The sequence below is a fragment of the Megalobrama amblycephala genome, linkage group LG7 (genome assembly GCF_018812025.1).
Source record: "Megalobrama amblycephala isolate DHTTF-2021 linkage group LG7, ASM1881202v1, whole genome shotgun sequence".
NCBI lineage: Eukaryota > Metazoa > Chordata > Actinopteri > Cypriniformes > Xenocyprididae > Megalobrama > Megalobrama amblycephala.
The window spans coordinates 3,647,658-3,669,881 of record NC_063050.1 but is presented as its reverse complement, the minus strand read 5'-3'; the positions used below and the strand labels follow the sequence as shown (position 1 = coordinate 3,669,881).

General features: G+C 33.0%; 1 protein-coding gene across 1 annotated transcript; it reads left to right on the top strand.

Annotated features, from left to right (window-relative positions):
* Nucleotides 1-1,283: 1,283 nt before the first annotated feature.
* Nucleotides 1,284-20,897, top strand: LOC125271103 (deoxynucleoside triphosphate triphosphohydrolase SAMHD1-like). Its single transcript, XM_048195072.1, has 17 exons — nucleotides 1,284-1,407; nucleotides 4,418-4,489; nucleotides 4,817-4,902; nucleotides 5,154-5,314; nucleotides 7,367-7,482; nucleotides 10,473-10,529; nucleotides 13,263-13,276; nucleotides 13,697-13,882; nucleotides 13,964-14,064; nucleotides 16,273-16,399; nucleotides 17,812-17,903; nucleotides 18,238-18,323; nucleotides 18,506-18,873; nucleotides 19,114-19,197; nucleotides 19,293-19,394; nucleotides 19,712-19,834; nucleotides 19,945-20,897. Exons 1-17 carry the CDS (start codon nucleotides 1,317-1,319, stop codon nucleotides 19,957-19,959), a joined length of 1,881 nt encoding a protein of 626 aa, XP_048051029.1. The 5' UTR covers nucleotides 1,284-1,316; the 3' UTR covers nucleotides 19,960-20,897.
* Nucleotides 20,898-22,224: the final 1,327 nt, after the last annotated feature.

Below are 22,224 nucleotides of genomic sequence, written 5' to 3'. Positions count from 1 at the left end.
TTGGCCTGCATAAATGCATACTTAAATCCCAATATTACAAATAGTGGACATTATAGAACTTCATATAGAACAAGATGATATAAAAAAAGACAAACATTTTACTGAAATAAGAGTAGTTGTTATGATTTTGAATGATTATGATGCAATAGCGCATGTTGCGCAGTAACATAGAACATGATTTAGCCTCGTAGGCTAATCAGATCAAAATCACTTAATATGACATAATAATTGACAAAACTCACCAAGATATGCAGGAAACCTGATTAATGAAACTGATGAACAATCAATGCCATTCCACTGCGATTTATCTACTATATATAACTTTTTTTTTTTCGATAAGCAGTAAGATGTGCTCTCACTCTCTCTACCTGGTGTGATCTGTTTTTGTACATGGATCGGCACTGAGCCGATTCAACCACCGAACAATGCAGCAAGGCGGGACAAAGGCAATACAACATTTTGAGTGGCTTAGAAAGAGAGGGAGGGAAATCAAAGTGTTAGTTTTTTTCCCTTAAACATATTTTGTAACTGGGTTACAGTTTGATTAGCAATGCCTGACTGATACTTACACACCAGCCGTAAGGGTGTACTTAGTTTGTCACACACAACAACTCCATGTTGGCCTAGTTTCTGTTAAATAAATAATGACACAGTGTCATATGTCATGTGTTGTTGTTCATCTGAGGCTGTATTTACCTAATTTTACGACCTGCCAAGGACCAGATGATCTTTTTTATTATGTCCTGATACATAAAACCATAAAATTCAAAAGTGTGTACTTTCTTTTCCAATGACTGTACATGCATGAAATAGCATTTAAAAGACAAAATAACAATTCTGGATCAGAGAGAGAGAGACATATGGATTGTCAAGAGGTGCTTTTAAAACCCCTTCCATCATCTCACGGTAAATCCAGGTAGGATTATTAAGCCACAGGGGTTAAAAAAATAAAAAATCTATGCCATTCCTCAATGTCTTACAAAATGAGTCTCTGATCAAGCAGAAAACATATGCTTTATTTTAAGTAATCCTACTTTGCTCAGTTTAATCTACAGTGTGGCAAAACTTGATGTCATCATCCAATCTTTAATAACCCGTATGAAATGGGTTACTCGACTTGACTTGGTTACTTGACAACTGGCCCATCTTTAATTTCTGTCATGCCTTCACCTCTGCTCAAGCCTCTGATGTCAGTAGCTCAGCAGTGTTTGTGACACACCCCTCACAAACTCACAGGTATAAAAGCTGAAAGCAGATCGACACACCTTCATAAACATACTGTAGTTTGTTACAGCTGACCAAACTGACAACAACAGATGGACAAGAGAAAAAGAGGAAAGATGTCTGATGAAGAAACTTTCGACAACACTTTTAAAAAAATAAAAACATTCTTTCATCAAAAGACAGGTAAGAGAAGAGAGAGGTTATGTGAGTTTTTACCTTTTATGATTCTTTTTAGCAAATTGTTTTGATTTCAATGTGATTTTAATCTCTTGAAAAGAAAAGGAAAAGGTGCAGAAAGACTTGCAGTTGTGGTTTTGTGATGTTATCCCTATATATATATATATATATATATATATATATATATATATATATATATATATATATATATATATATGTATATGTATATTATTATATATATTATTATATATATATATATATATTCTTTTTTCAACTTACAAATATGCCAAAATGCTCAAACAAGGAGCGTATAGTGAAAACGTCTCGGTTACATATGTAACCCTCGTTCCCTGAAGGAGGGAACGGAGATGTACGTCAGTTGTGACCGACGAATTGGGATATCGCTAGAGAGCCCTATCAGCTTCGAGAGAACTAAAACAAACTAAAACAAACACATACGTAACCGAGACGTTCCCTTTATGTCGGCCATGTTTGATGTACGTCAGTAGTGAATGACGAATTGGGATCCCAAATAAAATGCCACAGTTACAAAACCCCTTCTAGTGCCCAGCGTAAGCCCTGGCCGCCCGTCGTGCCAGAGGGACGGAGAAGGGGGGCGAGCTCACGCCGGGAAAGCTCACTGCTGTTCCGAAATACCCACTAAGTAAACTAACTACACTGGGGAAGTGAACCCAAGGGGACGCTGCGGAACCACTACCTTAGTTTTTAAGTCTTAGTTCCTTTCACTAAAACTAAGGGTCAAGCCTGAAAAACAATCCCACACCATAATCCCCCTCCACCAAACTTTACACATGTGCTGACCCAGGCCTACCACTTTGTGGCTGAGTTGCTTTTGTTCCCAAATGCCTCCACTTTGTTGCAAATGGACTTATTGCATTAGTGGCAACCTATCATGGTACCACGCCTGAATTACGCCTCGGTGCTTGATTTTATACACCTGTGGCCATGGATGAAAACTCCTGAATCCAATTATTTAAAAAGGTTGTCCCAATACATTTGGCAATATAGTGCATGTTGCTACAGCCATTATTGTAAAATAAAGGTGACTTGATGTGTTTACAATGAATATGTGACTGAAATTACAGTTCTGTACTGTAATCTATTTTACATTGTTACTGTAATGCTTCATAATGCTAAAACATTATTGAAAAACAACTCAACAAATTAAATTACGCTCAACACTAACTAATTTATTTGCACTCTTCTTTAAAATTAATTACTTAATTAATCCTTAAACTTAAGCTTAAATTTTAGTGTGAAATTACAGTATATTCTAGGTTAATAATTGCATGACTTTCACACTAATTCCATAGTAGGACTTCTCGTTTATATATCTGCAGTTTAAAAAAACAAACAATATCATACTGTATTTCTACAGTGAATATGTAGTATGAAGGTACCCAGCATGCAGTGCGGCATGAATAGATGATGCTGTGGAGTTTCTTGATTCTTGTTAGTTTTATCTGTGCAGCTCAACTTACTTTTGTTTCACTTTTATCAGTTTGTCTTGTTTGTTTATTTCATAATGTTCAGAATTTATCTTTTATTATTATTATTTGCTGAGTGTCACCATTGTTGTGTTTTGTATGTCCAGTATTGATGCCTGTGCATCATGAGGTGATGGAAGGAGAAAAAAAATCTTGTGTTGCAAGATGATGTCACACCTTTCAAAGATAAATCTCAGCATCTGCTTCACTATTGTGAAATATCCATCTACAAATAATTATGAATTTGAAATAAGATATGGCTAAAACGTTATGTTATATTCTTAAAATCAACCATTTAGTTTATTTTATATTACAGCTTGTCATTGTTTTCATTTGTCATACTTCTGACTTGACTAGAGCAGAAATTTGAATATGAATATAATGAACACGACAAAACATCTACACAATATAATTTCTCACAGTGTCATGGTTAAAGACAACTTTATCATGTAAATTCACAGCAAAACAAGAGCAGTAAATTACTGTGATGTCAGCATCATTCTGCTGTTGATTCACAGTTATTCATAAGAAAATGACCCAGCATGCATTAATTTCACTGTAAATTTCTGACTTCAGTAATTTATTGTAAAATAATTCTCTTTAATCCTGTAAATTCATAGCTTTTCGTTTACAGTACACACACTTGACATCAATGTCAAACAGTTCAGTCTTTGTTCATGCACTGATGTCTTCGGTCTAAGTTTTTTTGTTGTTGTTGTTGTTGTTGTTGTTTTTGTTTTTTTTACGTTTTATGTATTTTGCTTAGAATTTCTTCATTTATTTATTAATATATTTATTTTACCTGTTTTTTTTTTTTTCTCTTTTTATATTCTGACATTTATTCTTAATATGAATATTAAATCAGCAAAAGAGTTATGGTCATGAAACCTTTCAGAACAAGTGTGTGATGAGAGAGATATTAACTTTTTGTTGTTGTTGTTTTTGTTGTCTTAGCTCATGTATTTTGCTTAGAATTTCTTAATTTATTTATTAATTTATTTTACCTGTTGCTTCTTTTTTCTCTTTTTAACACCACTACCATATTCTGACATTTATTCTTAATATGAATATTAAATCAGGTCATGAAAAGAGCCAGGCTTTGAAAGCTTGAAAGACCTGTGGAGATTAACCTTTCAGAACAAGTGTGTGATGAGAGAGGTATACTTACTGAAACGAGATCAAAACAATACAGGATCAAAGAAACAATGCAGTATAGAGAACCAAATTAAGAACAGACAACAATTCAAACTGATCTAAAGAAACCCACACTAAACAATGAGCAGGAGGAAATGCATCACTCAACAACGTAACAATAGAAACACATGACAACAGGAACTGAATACAAAGAACCAAACAAAATAGTCAAATAATATTGTGACAAAAATGGTGGTCTTGAATTTCTATTGATAGTTTCCCTGTTGCATAAATATGAAATGCTTAAATGCATTAATCTCTCAAAAGTGTTACAAATATCAAATAAAATCAACACCAAACACTCTCTGTTCCAGAAACAGTCACAGAGAGTGAAGCTGCAGGCCCATCAGTTCCCACTGCAGCTGCTGCTCGGAGTGTGTGTGAAGGTAAGGCCAGATCAACTGATTAAAGTAATACTAATTCCACTGCCACTACCACTTATTCAGCACTATTCTTACTATGCATGTAACTGATGATAGCATAAATACCAGACATGTCATTTACGGCTCAGGGTAATATCAATCCTGTGCTCATCATGCTTGTCGAGGTACACCAGAGGAAGAGAGGCAGATCTACACTAGTACACTAGTAGATCCATATTTTTTAAAATGATCTACAATATGCTAAAGCAGTGCTACTATACTTGTATACATTTCTTATTGTTGAGCTGAAATATATTAATTCTTACAATGAATGTGTAAAATGTTATTTAGATCTCACAGTGAGAAAAAAGAAGATCAATGGGGAGTTGCAAATCATTGCAGAGAAATACTCATTGAAGCTTCCAACTGATGTGAAGGTAAGATCAATATAACAACAAGATATATAGAAGAAGATCTGAAAAATATGCTGCAGTTTGAGTCACCTTTTGTTATTAAAATCGTGAAACCCATAACATATTCTATGGTCAAAAATATTTGTCAATGCAAATTTGTCCAGATTACCAACATACAGACAAGATAATATGAGGATGACCCTTATAAATGCTCACAGTACTTTAATATATAAAAGTGATAATGTGGAGTGCTCTGTGAATTTTGTAACCTGTAGGTTGTTAATGACTCTGTTCATGGTCACATTGAGCTGCACCCCCTGCTGGTGAAGATCATAGATACGCCTCAGTTTCAGAGACTCCGACACATCAAACAGCTGGGAGCGGGATACTGGGTCTTTCCTGGGGCTTCACACAACCGCTTTGAGCACTCCATTGGGTGATGCAAATATACAACAAATACAGTATATACAATACAAACATGTCTTTCAGTAAAGTGCAAATATCTACAAGTCTGAAGTGCATATTCTGCCTTTGATCGGGCTGCCTTTGACATACCTGCAATTTTAATTTTGGGGGAACTAAATTAGCTCCTGTTTCAGAGTAGGGTCTGAACCAGTGTGTGGTGTAATAAAATGTCATCAGCCTGTGCTAGTGGTAAACAAAAACACTATGTTGAATCACACTTTGGCAGTTGTAGTTTTTATGTGTGCTGAAAATGAAAAAGAAACGGAGAAAGAAGAAGGGAAAAGAGCTTGAGGTAAACAGTTGTAGGTTTTAGCGCCATGTCGCTTTGATTTCATGTCGCATTTTCATTGGCTGGTCAGTAGACGGGGGTCGCAGCAGAAAACACACTGTGCGATGATCATGCTGAATTTCTCACACTGTCAGAAAATGATCGTATATCACTGATCTTAAAATTAATTTAAATATATTAATGTAATCTATTATTTTTATTATTAAGGGTAAATAACAAAAAAGATAAATTAATTTTTAAAAAATAAATTAAAACAAAGTACCACCTCTCTCGTACATATTCCTTGATTGTTTCGGATCAGCCCAAGCTGTTTCTCATAGTGCTGCTGTGAAATACAGACTGAACGGCGGCTCAAACACCCAACCGCTGCGTGAACATAGGATACGCCAACTAACTCTCTCAGTTGGATAAAGAAAACCAGTGTCACTGAATAAGTAAATGGATGACAATTGTAATGAATGTAAAGAAAGATGATTACAGTGACATACAGGAGTCGTACATTAGGCATGCACAAGTCCGTTAATATTTGATCAATTTAATGGTATTTACGCCATTATTTAATGCCCCAAAAAAGCATGTCTTGACCCATTTTGCGACATGGCTGTGATTGTTGCTGCTAGGAGGAGACACCGCAGAGAACAGAGAACGCTTGGTAGAAGGGAGAAAATCTTTTCCACTTTAAAAGTTGACATTAAACATTAAATTTGGCAAGTTTAACATAATTTAACTTAATTCAACTTTACTGAGTAAGTGCAAAAAGATAACTCAAAAAGTTCAGTTGAGTGAATTCATTTTAAGATTTTTTGTTGTTGTTATTGTTAGTGTATTAACAAAGGCAGGAAAAAGACAGATGAAACATAATACTACATAAATGTACCATTATAAACATTTATGATTTTGTCTACGTTTTTTAAGCAATATCTCTGGTATTTTCCATAATTATATGTGTATTTATTATACCAATGATTAGCATAAGTAGCCTATAGAATTGCATATAAAGATCATACGGTCTGAAGGTGAGTTCTGAGCTAAAATATTTAAAAGTCTTAAATGTTGAAGTTAGCTGGTAGCCTGATATAATAACATGAGTGTTGACCTTCTCCTGACTCAGATAAACTCTGCCTCTGTTCATGACCAATCCTCAAGCATCAGTTTGCCCACTTTGGACCAAAGTATTCTGTGAGCCAAAAACTAAATGAGGCTCAATCAAGTCCTGATATTGATAGTGGAAACACGACTGGCCCTGGTATGCACTAGCACACTCTCTTTCGGCTAGTGAAGAGCGAGAGAGGACCAGGCCTGGGAAATTTTATGTTGCTTTTAGTATTAAGTTTTGCTTTTAGTTCATTTTGTTTATTGTTTATAGTATTATGTATATTTTATTATTAAAGTTCACGTTTAATATTTGGTGGTTCCCGCCTCCTTCTTCCCTGAACTTTTTTACGCTTAAACTCACATTATTTTAATTCATTCTAATGTAATAACCATGAGAGCTGAGTTACTACATAACTACGTAACACGAGTAACGCAGCGCTGTCAGGTCAGTCATGCTAATAATACATTTGAGTGTGTTGAAAGTTATAACAAGGTTTTGGGATATTTTAATCCAAAAATTTGACATTATGTCAAATGTATATGTTTATATCTTATTTATTTCTAATCTTTAATCAGTTAAACTGTTTATCTGTCACATGTTCACATAATTGAAGTGTGTTTCTGTTGTTGTTGTGTTAGTGTGGCACATTTAGCTGGATGTCTGGTCAAGAGTCTGCAAGAGAAACAGCCGGAGCTGCAGATTAACAATCGAGATGTTCTTTGTGTCCAAATTGCTGGTCTGTGCCATGACTTAGGTGAGTGCCAAAACATAATTAATCAAAGGTTTACATTATTAAGACTGGTACAATATTCCTGGATCCACAGAACTAGTTAGTAGTTTGTGAAAGCTCTTAGTGGACATGGAGGGAATTTAATTTCTGAAATAGATTTGCATTCCTTAGCAGTGACATTAATGTTTCCTCACAATTCATTTACTGCACAAGTTTTCTGTTTCTGCTGGTTCTCTTCCCTTCAGTGATTCTGCTTGTTAACGGCAGGTGTTCATCACTTATGCTCAATCATCTCTTAATTAATCACTGAATTATCTCATTAACATCAACACTGCTTCAGTGTTACTCTAACACTTATTGCCACTAGATTACCGTAATCATGAAAACCAGCAATGTACTGTAAAACTTAACAGACAAACTTGTTTCATTTAATAAATTAATTTAACTGAAGTATCAGTGAAATTTAACAGAACTCAATAATTGATCAGTAAAGTAAATGTTATGTTGAAGTTGTATTTTATGAGTTTTTGCATAAGATGTTGGTGTTTAATGTTTTGTTGGGATTTAACCTGTTAACTAGCACTGGCACGCCGACGCACCGAAGCTTCTTTGTTTAAATTAGGTCAAATTTACTGTTAAATGTAATGTAATTGCCTTGACAAACTATACATCATTAAAAAGATTTAAGACTCGAGCTTCAAATTTTAATCCTTATTTTACTCTCAACATCGTATAGTGACCGTTATTTGTTAATATGCGTCAGAAGTTATGAATATGAGAAACAGAGTCGTTACCTTTTCATTGAAACATGAGCGTCAGCCTCAGCCATTGAGAATAAACTCCTGTGTGATCATCATGAAAAAACGCGACAAAATAACATCCCCCAGGGCTTTTAGCTTAAAAGCATGTACATTTGGAGAAATATTGATGGATTCTCATACGTTTATGTGAATTTTCTATACAAAGGAGTAATATTTGTCCAATTTTTACCCAAAACGGGCCGTTGTCCTCATATTAACGCTGTATACACTGATCTACTGTATTTTCAATTCACACCTGCAGCCGGAGGGCGCTCTGTGCACACTTAGTCCAAGAATTATGGCATGAGGAAGAAAAAATCATGTGACCTTCCAGGCTTCTCTACATCGTTCTGCTATGCTATATTATCCTATGTTATTATTATGTGTAAATCGACACTTTTGAAAGTAATAAATACACGATTGTGACGATATGTGGTTTATCTGTGTTCTTCACGCCATGTCAGGTATTCATAATAGTAGATTATATTAATAATGCAATGCTAATCGAGATAGCTTTTATCATTGTGCAGAATAGCCTAAAATGATATATTTTCTGTCTGATTTTTGATCCGAAGCCACATCACATTACAGAAGGTTATTTAAAACACTCGACTTGTACGTTTGTAGCAAAAACGTGGTTTTAATCTTATAAATTATCGTGTTTTGTTGGTGTGCTAAGCTAACATGCTAACGAGTCCAGAGATGCACCTGTTCTAATCTAATGCAAAAAAATCCTATTGAATTGTACAGCTCACCGATTTTTGTTTTCTTTTTTTCAAGAAGGGCATTAGATACAGTTTCAAAGAAGGTGAATTGAGAAGTTTGGTGAAAGAAATGAGGGATTAAATCTTGAATAGGACATCGTCAGTCTAATTATAATATCAACAAAAGAAAAGAATAATAAGAGCCATAAGCTGGCTGGAGAGGTGTGAATGTGTTCAGGGGAGACTGAAACTGAATGGGGCACTTAGCACCACAGAACAATATTGACCATACACTTGAATAGATGACAATAAACATCAATTAACATTTTAGAGTCCTTTCTAAATAAAGTCTCATGACATGGTCTTAAAAAACATGTAATAAAACTCAGAGTTTTAAACTTATCATCTTCAGATTTTAAATGTAACATGGTCAGACATGTGGCTTTAGCTGCAGTGCATTTCTGTGATTGCATTTCTTTCTGAGTTTTGTGGGTCTCCACTGTGCTGAAGAGTACAGCCTGTGCTTCAGTCAGTGATGAGCTGAGAAACACTGATGTTCTGCTGCATGTTGCTTTATTTAAAGGCAGTAATAATCTCTCAGCTAATTTTAATTGCACATCTGTTGTTGTTGTTGTTAGCTAGCAGTTATCTGCAAGAGATCTAAGCTCACTTGATGTTTCTACTTTTATTTTTATAATACTTTTTTTTTTTTACAGCAACATACTGTAATGTAGATTATGGTAAAGAACTGTAAAATTAACAGTAAATTCACAAGACATATTTTTACAGTGTACCCATGCATCATCAAAATGTCAACATTATAAAACATTTAAACCATATATTAGACATTTGGACATTGCTTTGCTTTTTCTATCAGATGATTTTCGTGTATTGAAAAATATGTGACAGTATATGTTCCACTTGTAATGTCAAACACTAATTAGTTGAATTCAAAATACTCAAAATTCTGATGCGAACAGTAGCCTCAGTTATTTTTGAGGTAAACCAATAAAGTTTTTTTTCTTACAGTGTGTGGAAACTGATTTCCTTAAATGTCTCAAGCATGTTTTACTCAAAGTTGTTAATACAAAGACATTAATAAACTATATTAGTTGACATGAACTAATAATGAACTGCATTTATACAGCTTTCATTATCATTTGTTAATGTTCATTTCAACATTTACTAATACATTATTAAAATCAAGAGTTGTATTTGTTAACATTAGTTAATGCACTGTGAACATGAACAATGAAATGCTGCATTTTTATTAACTAACTTTAACAAAGTTAGTTAGATAATACAACAACAAATACATAAAACAATAAAAGACAAATTAAACCTTATTGTAAAGTGTTACCAACCATTTAATATGTTGATAATAAATGTATGGAAATATATTTTCTTTGGATGTGTCAACAGCTAGTGGTCCCACCGAATGATACTTATTTCTACAGATATCAATTTACATGTTACTTTTTTACCTTTACATTTGTTTTTCATTCTTAAGGTCATGGTCCATTCTCTCATTTGTTTGATCTGCTCTTCATTCCTGCAGTCAATTCTGGTAAATATCAGAGTTTCTAACTTCTCTAGTCTTTCTGTTTGCAGTTTGGTGTTTTAATCAGCAATTAATCTGTTGTACTGTTATTTTTTATTCTTTATACAGGGAGTGCAGAATTAATAGGCAAGTTGATTTTCTGATCATATTTTTTTCCCAAGCACATTTTACCAATTCCAATCCACATCAATCTTAATAACTACTATTAATATTGTTTTTAATCATTTATAAGTGATATATAATTGTTCATGAAGGCTGGAAATGAAAAATGCCTTATATTCAGGTGTGCAGAATTATTAGGCAAGTTTTCTTTTACAGGCAAAATGAGCCAAAAAAGAGATTTAACTCAGACTGAAAAGTCAAAAATTATTAAATACTCATGAGAAGGACGCAATACTAATGCAATACTAGAAATTGCAAAGTTAAAGCATGACCAAGGGACAGCAAAATGCTCATTGGGTCAGCGGGGTCATACAAAAACAGCTGGAAAAGAAAAGACACGTTAACAGCAAAATAATTAAGAATTAAGGTGAAGAATTAAGTGTGAAACCATCAGGAACCCTTTAGTCTCCAGCGCCACCATTTTCCAGAACTGCAACCTACCTGGAGTCTCCAGAAGTGCAAGGTCTCAGGATCTCAGAGACTTAGGTTAGCTAAAGAATCCTAAAAAATGACCCGCACTTGATAAGAATCACAAGCTGAAGTGTTATAAAATACATGAAGACTGGGTTTTTATAGGCCTTATAAACAGACAGCTTGAGAGTGACTCCTGAAGGACCAGCACCACATCCTCTTGTACCACTGTTTGAAGAATTTATCTTCCAGAATCTGGCAGTAAGTTTTGGAAGATCATTTTTAGTCCATCTCTGCAAGACAGACATTTCAGGATAAGAGATGGACTAAAAGTGAACTCAAACACCTTATTGCCAGATTCTGGATAAATTCTTCAAACAGTGGTACAAGAGGATGTGGTGCTGGTCCATCAGGAGTCATTCTCAAGCTGTCTGTCTATAAGCCCTATTAAAACCCAGTCTTCATGTATTTTATAACACTTCAGCTTGTGATTCTTATCAAGTGCAGGTCATTTTTTAGGATTCTTTTGCTAACCTAAGTCTCTGAGATCCTGAGACCTTGCACTTCTGGAGACTCCAGGTAGGTTGCAGTTCTGGAAAATGGTGGCGCTGGAGACTAAAGGGTTCCTGATGGTTTCACACTTAATTCTTCACCTTAATTCTTAATTATTTTGCAGTTAACATGTGTCTTTTCTTTTCCACCTGTTGTTGTCTGACCCCGCTGACCCAATGAGCATTTTACTGTCCCTTGGTCATGCTTTAACTTTGCAATTTCTAGTATTGCATTAGTATTGCGTCCTTCTCATGAGTATTTAATAATTTTTGACTTTTCAGTCTGAGTTAAATCTCTTTTTTGGCTCATTTTGCCTGTAAAAGAAAACTTGCCTAATAATTCTGCACACCTGAATATAAGGCATTTTTCATTTCCAGCCTTCATGAACAATTATATATCACTTATAAATGATTAAAAACAATATTAAAAGTAGTTATTAAGATTGATGTGGATTGGAATTGGTAAAATGTGCTTGGGAAAAAAATATGATCAGAAAATCAACTTGCCTAATAATTCTGCACTCCCTGTATAATTAAAACCCACATCACTGTGGATTTTTAAAAGATTAGTTAACTTTCACACAGCTCTTTTCAATAAAACAGCAGTTCATAGAAAACCATTTATACCACAAATCTTAAAAAGTACAAAGAAACACCAAAAACTCACCATTACATTTATAATCATAATTAATGTTATCATCATTGCAGTAGTCCATACCATACACTATATTCCAAGTGAATTCTGAAGTCATATGACAGCTTTGTGTAACAAATCAAATTTAAATGGTTATTTATTGCTTCCCTTCCAACATGTTAAGCTTTGACACGTGAGAAATAACTGTGTTTCTGCATCAATATCATCTCCATTTCTGAATTCATCACACTGATTATTAGTGAATAAAGAGTAGCATTTGCTTTTTGGAACTGCTTTTGTATGGAAAGAGTCCTTCAAAATGTTTTTTTTTGTTATAAGTTTGCTATTTTATTAAGCTGTGAAGATGCTTTAAAACATTTAAACTGAAGCATCTAGTGGAGGTTCTTAACCTTTTTCTGCACATTTTGAATGTCTCCTCAATCAAACACACCTGAATCGACCCCTAGAGAGACTTTAGAAACTTGAAGTGCCTGACAAAGAAAGATTCAAAATGTGTATGTTGAGAAGGATCCAGGAACAGGGTTGAGAACCACTGTGAGAAAAGACTAATTATAAAAGAAAATTTGTTAATTTTGGACAAACCGTTCCTTAAACGATGAACTCAGTAACTTTTCCACATTAAAAAAAGTTTTGCATATGAAGAAGTTAATACTGTTTGAAGATATGTTTAAAATGATGAACATTCACATTATATGTAGATTTTATTATTTTACTTTACAAGGAACAGATCATATTTCATGCCAAATCCTGATTTAGTGTAACACTTTTGTTCATGCCACTAGGTGTCAGTCCAGAGCATCGAATTAAATCATGGCGCACCTTTAATGTGATATTAAGTCATGCAAATGTCACTGTCTTGTGGTCTTTAATTGGTAATTAACCTTTATTGAAAAACACAATGTACATATCAAACATTTCATATATAATTAGTGTTGTTTTTTTTCTTCTTCTTTTTGCTAGATCTCAAATGGAAGGTGCGTCAAACTACATACACAAGACTTCAGGCTGAGGGCAAATGAGATGCTCTTTATTCTTTAATGAGGGTTTAAAGAGACAGTTAATGCAGAAACTCATTATGACTGCAGATCCGTTCACAATCTGAGGATGTTACTGACTTTACCTCATGCTCCACTATCTACTCAACTCTAACTGCCATGGGTTTACTTTGACTTTACAGTTTGATTTTTGCAATTTGTGTCAGCATGCAATAAAAACAACACTAAAGCTTCATTAATCTCTTAGTTCAATTTAAAAAGCAAAAATCAAAAGAAAACACAAATCTATAAAGAAAATCTAATTTTATTTCAATACATTTGTTTGTGAAGATTTTGATTTGTACATTAATGTTAGTGTGTGTGTGTGTGTGTGTGTGTGTGTGTGGTTGTTACTTTCAGCATGAAGAAAACTCAGTTAAGATGTTTAAGCACTTGGTAGAGGAAAACGGACTTCAGCAGGAGATGGAAGCATATGGACTGAAATTCGAAACTGATCAAAAGGAAAATGACCTTTCCTTTATTGGGGAATTAATTGAGGGTGTGGATAAAGACAATAAAGACAAAGACAGAAACTCAAAGAAAGAGGTACAAACGTTAACTGTGATTGCAGACAACTTTCAGTAAATAAAGGTTTAATAGTTGATAAAAGTGTGTTCATTCTTCCAGTGGACAGCGAAGGGCAGGACTGAGGACAAAGCTTTCCTGTATGAGATTGTGTCAAATGAAAGGAACAAAATTGATGTGGACAAATGGGACTATTTTGATCGGTAAATATGTATTTACAATTCTTTAATAATATTTTTGTGTGACCCATATGCTGTATGCAGTTTTGATGGACAGGAAAGAACAGCCGGATATTCATGGATGGATGACTCACCATTTATTATGATGGAAACAAAAAATATTCTCTCTCTCTTTTTTTTGTAACAATGTATTTTGCCCAACAATGTATTAGTGAACATATGCTTCAAGGTCAACAAGCCGAATCAGTTTTATTTGTATAGCACTTCATACAATACACTTTGCTTCAACATAAAAATGGAAGAAAACCAAACAAGTTATATGATATCTTACAATTATTTTACCTGTGACACTTTACATTAAGGTTCCCTTTGTAAAGGGTTTATAAAGGTGTTTGCTAATGAGTAATAAGTCATTTACAAATGCATTATAAATCATTAATAATGCAGTTATAACTGCATGAATAAAAAGGGCGACTTTAATGCAAAACCTGCCAAACAGTGAGCCGTTTTTAACCCGCATGTTATAAATGCTTAATAAATGTATTTATTAACACTTATTTAACTCAAAACCAGATTTCTGGTTTATTTCACGATGCAGCAAAAATTGACTATCATAATTAGACTGAAGGATGTTGTATTTGTGCTTTTCTTATTAATATCTCATGACTGCCACTTGCCTTATGTTGCTTACCAGCATGATACTCTCCAGGTTATTAATGTTTATAACTCATAAATAAATAGTTCACAGGTTTCCACTTAACAATAAAAATTCACAGGTAACTAATACTGGAATTAAATTTTTCATTATTAATATCTCATCAAGATATGGTTATTATCTTATGTTTTATTTTCAGCAGTTTATAAATACAGCTACAAATGCTTTATTCTTGATTGATAAGCATATCTATAATGTGTTTAATAATTGTATTTTCATACTTTATTAATAATCAATTTATCATTTCTAAATTACGTATTACATTATTTACAAACCAGTTATTTAGGAGTTGTCAGTAGTTCATTTAGTAAGTGTAAGTAAATGATTAATAAACTATTTTAACATTCATTTATACATCTTTTTATTTAGACATATAGTAATAGTTACTTAGTGTGTTAATAAATGCTTTATTAACAAATATTCCTTCTGCAATTCAGGATTAATTCAGGTAGTTATAAAACATTTAGAAGTGGTCAGTTAACTATTTTTGTGAGCTCATCTAAAGTGAGGACTATTTATGCTTTGTAAAGCTTTTATAAATGAGATTTAAAGGTTCAATGATCTTCTGCACTGCTGTTCTCTAATGTTTTAAAGTTAGTACCGAGGTAGTTTTGACACTAGGAATATGTTAATAAAGCATTTATTAACACACTGAGTAACTAATACTATATGTCTAAATAATAAGATGCATAAATGTACATTTAAATATTTTATTAATCATTTACTTATACTTCCTAAATGATCTTATGAACCACTGACAACTCCTAAATAACTGGTTTGTGAATAATGTAATACGTAATTAATCATTAATAAAGAATGAAAATACAATTATTAAACTCATTATAGATATGCTTATAAATCAAGAACAAAGCATTTATAGCTGTATTTATAAACCACTTACTAATGTCTATTAATGGTTTATAACTGATGAATTGACTATTTACTAATGCTTAACTAATGATTCATAGCGTGAGTTATTATAAAGTGTTACCCATCCTTCAGTCTAATTATGATAGTCAGTTTTTGCTGCATCATGAAATAAACCAGGAATCTGTTAAATAAGCGTGAATAAATACATGTATTAAGCATTTATAATATATGAAAACCGGATCACTATTTGGCAGGTTTTGCATTAAAGTCGCCCTTTTTATTCATACAGTTATTACTGCATTACTAATGATTTAATGACTTATTACTCATTAACAAACACCTTTATAAACCCTTTACAAAGGGAACCTTAATGTAAAGTGTTACCATTTTATGTAGTGAACTGATTTGCATTATTGAATTAACATGAGACATGGTTGTGATATTTTATGTAATTCTACAAAAAAAAGGGGAAAAGTGTATCTAAAGCATAAAAACACTATGCAAAGATATAATTTGTATTATTATTATAGTAGATTGTTGCCCAAGTTTTAAACAACTACAAGCATGTGGGGAAGATCATATAGTTCAAAGAAATTACAATTCTTTAAACTGAATCTTTGTACTTGAATCATCATTTTATTTCACAGAGACTGTCATCATCTTGGCATTTCAAAGAGCTTTGACCATCAGCGGCTGCTGAAGTTCGCTCGAGTGTGTGAAGTGAAGATAAATGGTGATGAAAAAACGAGGCCATCCATCTGCTACAGGGACAAGGTACATTTAATTCCTTTATTCTCATCAATCTTTACAGATCACTTTGCAAAAAAATAATAAAATAAATAAATAAAAAAGGGCTTTTTAAATGCTAAATAGTAAATATGTTATTTGTTAAATAAGTTATGTTATATTGTAGTTGTTACAGAGCCCCATGTTTGTCTTCCCCTGTGACCTAGTTTCCCTGTTCTGTTGATTAGTTAAGTTGATCCACCTGTCTTGTTAATCATCCCATCACCTTGTTTAGCTCCCTTTGTTAGTCATCTGTATTTATACCCTGTGTTCCCATTCACTCCTGGTCCGTTCTCGTTGTTGTCTACATGTGTGTATGCTGTTATAACCCTGTTTGGAAACTCCTGTGTCTAAGTAAAGCATTGTTAATCGTCATCTTCGTCTTCATCGTTCTTGCTACCACAGCCACACGTAACAGTAGTATAGTATATATATCTGGCAAACAGATTTTAATGAATCAGTCTCTACAGCATCTTTTGACTCATTTCATGCATTTGCAGATTAAGTATAACAACTTTTGATGACAGCAACCATGATCTTGTGGTACAAATCTACGATACACTCCCCCTACCACTTCTGATGCCTGGACTTAGCGATTTGGCATTTTTATTTATTTATTTATTTTTATTTTTTTGTATTTTTTTTTATAGTGCAGTCAAATATATCTACTGAGTTACCCTTATTAATATATGCATGACTTGTATTAAACTAAACTAATATTTATTGTTCACATGTATAGTCAGAGGAGAGCTGTCCCCTTTAACACTTTCATTACATTTAATGAAGTAAATAGAGTTGAAATGAATTGTTGTATAAAGGTCTGTGCTAATATAATATAATATAATATAATATAATATAATATAATATAATATAATATAATATAATATAATATAATATAATATAATATAATAATATTATTGTCACTATTATGTTATGTTCGTTTTAGTTTTCATGGACTTTTAGTTTGTTTTCATTAGTCACATGTTCTCCTTTGTTATGTTTTCCCACCACAATCTGTTACCATGGACACTGATCGCATTCATCACAGCTGTTGTCATTTTAGTTAATACATCTGTGTATATCAGTTTCTGTTTTCCCTGTGTTCATTGTCCGGTCTCGTATATCCGGTGTTGTGTTGCGTTTCTGCCTGGCCTGTACCTGTTGGATTTCCTAAGTAAAGACTTATTTGAATCTAATCTCCTTCGTTGTTTCCTGCGCGGGCAATGTGTGACAATAATATAATATAATATAATATAATATAATATAATATAATATAATATAATATAATATAATATAATATAATATAATATAATAATGAATCTTATTTAATTTATGGTAAGTTATGTAAATAAAGGCCTGCATCTTCTTCACATTCTGGTGGATTTTTCTTTCTCTAACAGGAAGCAGATAATATTTTTGACATGTTTCGCACCCGATACACTCTGCATCGCCAGGCCTACCAGCACAAGACTGTCAATATTATTGAAATCATGTAAGCTTTGTTTTTTGTTTGTTTTTGTCACAAATGAAAAAGGCTCTCTGAAATACTTGATATAATGGTCAATCACAGAATTAATACATTTCTGTACAATGACTGCTGCAGATTATTTATTTATTTATTTTGTCTGACTGACTCTAGGGTCACATTATACCTCAAAAGTATATTATTTCTTTTACAGCTGTGATACATGTATATTTTTGTGTCCTGTTTCCAGCTTGGTATTGGAAAATTTAGTACATCAAGCTTTGTTATTTAATATAGGTCCTGTAATATACACAACATATATATATATATATATATATACTTGTTTTTCTTTGCATTTTAGGATTAAAGAAGCCCTAGTAAAAGCTGATGGCCATTTGCAGATCTCTGAAGCGATACATGATATGAAAGAATACACCAAACTCACAGGTCAGTGGGAAGCTTGTGTATGAGACTAAAAGAAAGAGAAAGGGAGGGAGAGGGAATTAAATCCACATATGTTACAATGATGTATCTATAATCTACTCAGTAAGTTGTTTATGGATTTTTTATTAGGGATGTTTCAACTAAAATGCGAAAGAACAATATTTATGTTCTTCCTTTCCTAACAGATCATATTCTTGAGAAAATATTGTATCCTGAGTATGATCACAAAAAGATACTTGAAAATGCCCAAAGAGATCTTAAAGATGACCAAACAAACCCAGATGAAGCCAAAATAATACTTGAAACTGCTGCAGAGAAACTCAGAATGGGTGCAGAAAAACTTCAGAAAGCTGCAGAGAAAATCCAAAAAGATGTAAAGAAACTTGAAAAAGACAAAAACCCAGAGACAGCACGAGCAATCCTTCAGGCTGCCAAAGAAATCCTTCAGGAAGAAGATCTTCAGCATGCTAGAGAAAAAGTGATAAAAATTCTCAAAAGGGACCTGCCAAAGTTTCTGGGAGAGGCCAGACTGGAGAAAAGAGACGTCTCAAAGGTATTTGACTGTGTGAAACTAAACTAAACTACCTAGTCCATTATATTTTCTATTGTAACATTGTTTTCCGTTTGTAGCAGCTTGTACAGGTATTGAGACAAAATATCACAATACCAGCTTAAGATCAGATATTACAGATATTAGTATAAGTGGTATTATACAAGCTGAAAATATTATTCATGCCATTAATTTTTGACATTTGGTGTATTTTACTGCTGATTTTCTCAAACCCTCATAAAGGTAAAGAGTGACTGGAGAGCAGCAGTGGAGAAATGGAATAAGAAAAAGAAACAAGATCTGAACGTTGAGGATTTTGTGGTTGATGTAAGTTCAGAAATAAACCTTTAATCTGCATCTCTTGATCTCTTCAGTTTAAGTTATCTCTTAACTTATTCAAATGGGAATTTCCTCTTATTCAGGAGGTTCACATAGATCACGGCATGAAGGCTAAAAACCCCATGGACAGTGTCTATTTCTACCGCAAGAGGGACCCTGACAAAGTCTTCCTGATTACTGATCAGGTACCATGTGACTTTGAAATATTAAAAATACACATTCAGTTACCAATTATGTTTATAAACAAATTATTTAAACAAAGAAGCCCATTCATTCCTAACAATCATGTACTGCCTGAAAAAGGGTAAAATGTTGCAAGATTTCTCAATTCAAGTCATATTTATTTCTGTTGTGTATTCCTCATTCTGTCTTTTTGAAGCCTCTGTAATGAAAAACATGTATTAATAATATTTTGAAATGTACTGTTGAAAATAATACACAGTACAGTACATACTTTGTAGTGAATCATAATCCCATTAATTTCTGACTCTTGTAATGACAGATGTTCCTGCCAAAAGATTTTTATGAAAAGCTGTTTAGAGTGTACTATAAAGGCCCAGAAGAAAAGCTCAAGGAAGCTCAGCAGTGCTTTGATGAGTGGAGCAGAGAATATTTTAAACCGAAGGTATGACCTTCCCTCTCATATGTTGATACCCTCTCAATGTGTGTGTGTTCAGATGTACATGTGAGTATACAGGGTCATCATATGTTTGTGTGTTTAATTTTATATTCCAGAACACAACCCAGTGAGATCTCACATCAGCTCAAGGGCAGCGATCTCGTGAGGAGTACTGGTTAAGAGAAAGGTCAACATTAAGGATTTGTTTAGTGGGATGGGGGGAACGTTAATCCTAACATTATAAAACATTACTCACACACTTCCTCAAAGTGTGGATGTTTATTTATTTTTAATCAGACAAGTTTTATCATCATGGTCATATTATTAACTTTCATAGTCTACACTGTAAAACCCAACAAGTTAAGTTAGCTCAAACCATTTGAGGAAACCGGTTGCCTTAAACCATTTGTTTAAAAAACAATATTTATGACCATGAACATATTCGTCCACAGAGACTGCTTAATTCTGAATAAACCTAATGACAGATAGTAAAACAGAGTACAAAAAGTGGTGCAATGAAAAATCATTGATGATCATATAAAATCATAAAAATACCCAAATCAAAGTAAACAAAATTGCTAAACTAAAGTAGAGGGAGACTTTTGACCTTGGACAGACTTAAAGTGCTGTTAATGATGTTTTAGTTCACAAATATGGTAGAATATTTGGGCAAAATAGCAGATTTATATTATATGTACTTGCTATTATTATTCACACAATGTGGTGTTGAAGTCAGATAGACACTAATTAGTGATTAACTGTAGAGGATGGTGAAGGGTTGTGCTATAACAATAAATACAGGTAACTGATGGATCATTTAATATTAAATCACTCCTTTAGTTGTGTGTGGTTTCTGATTTTGAGAGAGATTTTGGGGATTTACAAATTTTTGGGGATTAAATTGTATACAAAGGTTTTCTAGATCTAACCTTTGACCTTTATTCAATTCAGCTACATATTTCTTGTGTTATTTCTGGAAAAAACAAGTTATTTATGAAAAAAAAAAATCTTTTGTTTTTGTTTGTTGTCATAAACTAAAATAAATAACTGTATTGTGTTTACAGCAATGGTGGTGCAATGATTTATTATCTCTTATCTACTGTAATAAATGTGATCTTTCCTTTATTTTGTGTATAAGTGTTTTTGCTTCATGTGTCTCTAATTAATCTGTTGCATATGAGAAAGTGCTAAACCTTATCACTGAATTAAAAGACAAACTATAAAGCAATTGTGTAAATGCAAATAAATAATTATTGAAATGCATTTTTTTTTGTCACATTGAATATTTCACATAAATATATAAAGACTAGTTGATCAAAAAAAAAAAAAAAGAAAACTATAATTGTACAAAAAATGTAAACAAAGCATTAAATTTCACTCTACTCATAAAGCAAAGTGCTCTCATCACTTCAGGAGATTTACAATATAAAATATGAGTCATATGGGAAATGTTATGTTGAATCAATCTAATGAACTCTACTGACAAATGCCTAATGATGGAGTTTCTGTCAAATGAACCAAAAGAACTAGAGTTGATGTGGCTGATTTGATCACTCAAGGTTTGCAATCTTGAAGAAGGAGGCCAAAAAGAGGAAGCAGAACCCAGCTGACAGAGTTTTATTATAAGAACGTTCTCTAAATATTCAGTGTTGGTTCTGGGAACATTAAAATCGTCCAGTTTTCTTGACGTTAGAGGAACGTTTTTATAAGGTATAATGTTCCTCAAACGTTCTTTCAACTTAATTTTGATCTAAAATTCAACATTGTAGGAACGTTGATTTGTAACATTCAAAGAACATGAAAATGTCCAGTTTCCTTAATGTTAGTAGAATGTTATTTAAAGGTTAGTATGATGTTCCTGAAACATTATTTCAGTCATTCAAACACCTGCTGTGAACAAACACTGAAAGAAAGAGAAATAAGAACACAAACTACAACTTTCTTCAGCCACATCTGCTTCAGAGACAAGGTGACTGATTTGATTAAGTACACTATAAATATATATTGCCATAGAAAAGGTTGGTTAAAATGAATATTTGGGGCAGGTATCAGCCTTAGGTCAGAAACTGTGTAAAAGAGTTTGTTTTTTATCCTTGAAGACACTTTCTTAGCAAATAACCTTAATCAAGTGTAAATACTACACATCCTGTAGCTCAAACTGTAGATCATGGGAACTGGATCTGTAACACACTGAAATAATTTGTAATCTGATCAAAGAGGCTTACAGAAAGTAAATAACATTGCAAAAAGTTAGTAAATAAAGCTAGGCCTACAGCATTTTACAAAACTGAACCATGCTAAAATGAATCAATTTGGTAAAAGTACAAAATACACTGAACAAAGAAATTGCACTTAATTGAATATTATGCTAAAATAATAATACTAAAGAAACAAAT

Bases quoted from the DNA above. Each gene is read 5' to 3' on its own strand.
- LOC125271103 (XM_048195072.1), top strand. From the start codon at position 1,317: ATGGACAAGAGAAAAAGAGGAAAGATGTCTGATGAAGAAACTTTCGAC. The intron at 16,400-17,811 runs GTACATTTAATT...TTTCTCTAACAG, and splicing joins CCATCTGCTACAGGGACAAG to GAAGCAGATAATATTTTTGA. The intron at 18,324-18,505 runs GTCAGTGGGAAG...CTTTCCTAACAG, and splicing joins AGAATACACCAAACTCACAG to ATCATATTCTTGAGAAAATA.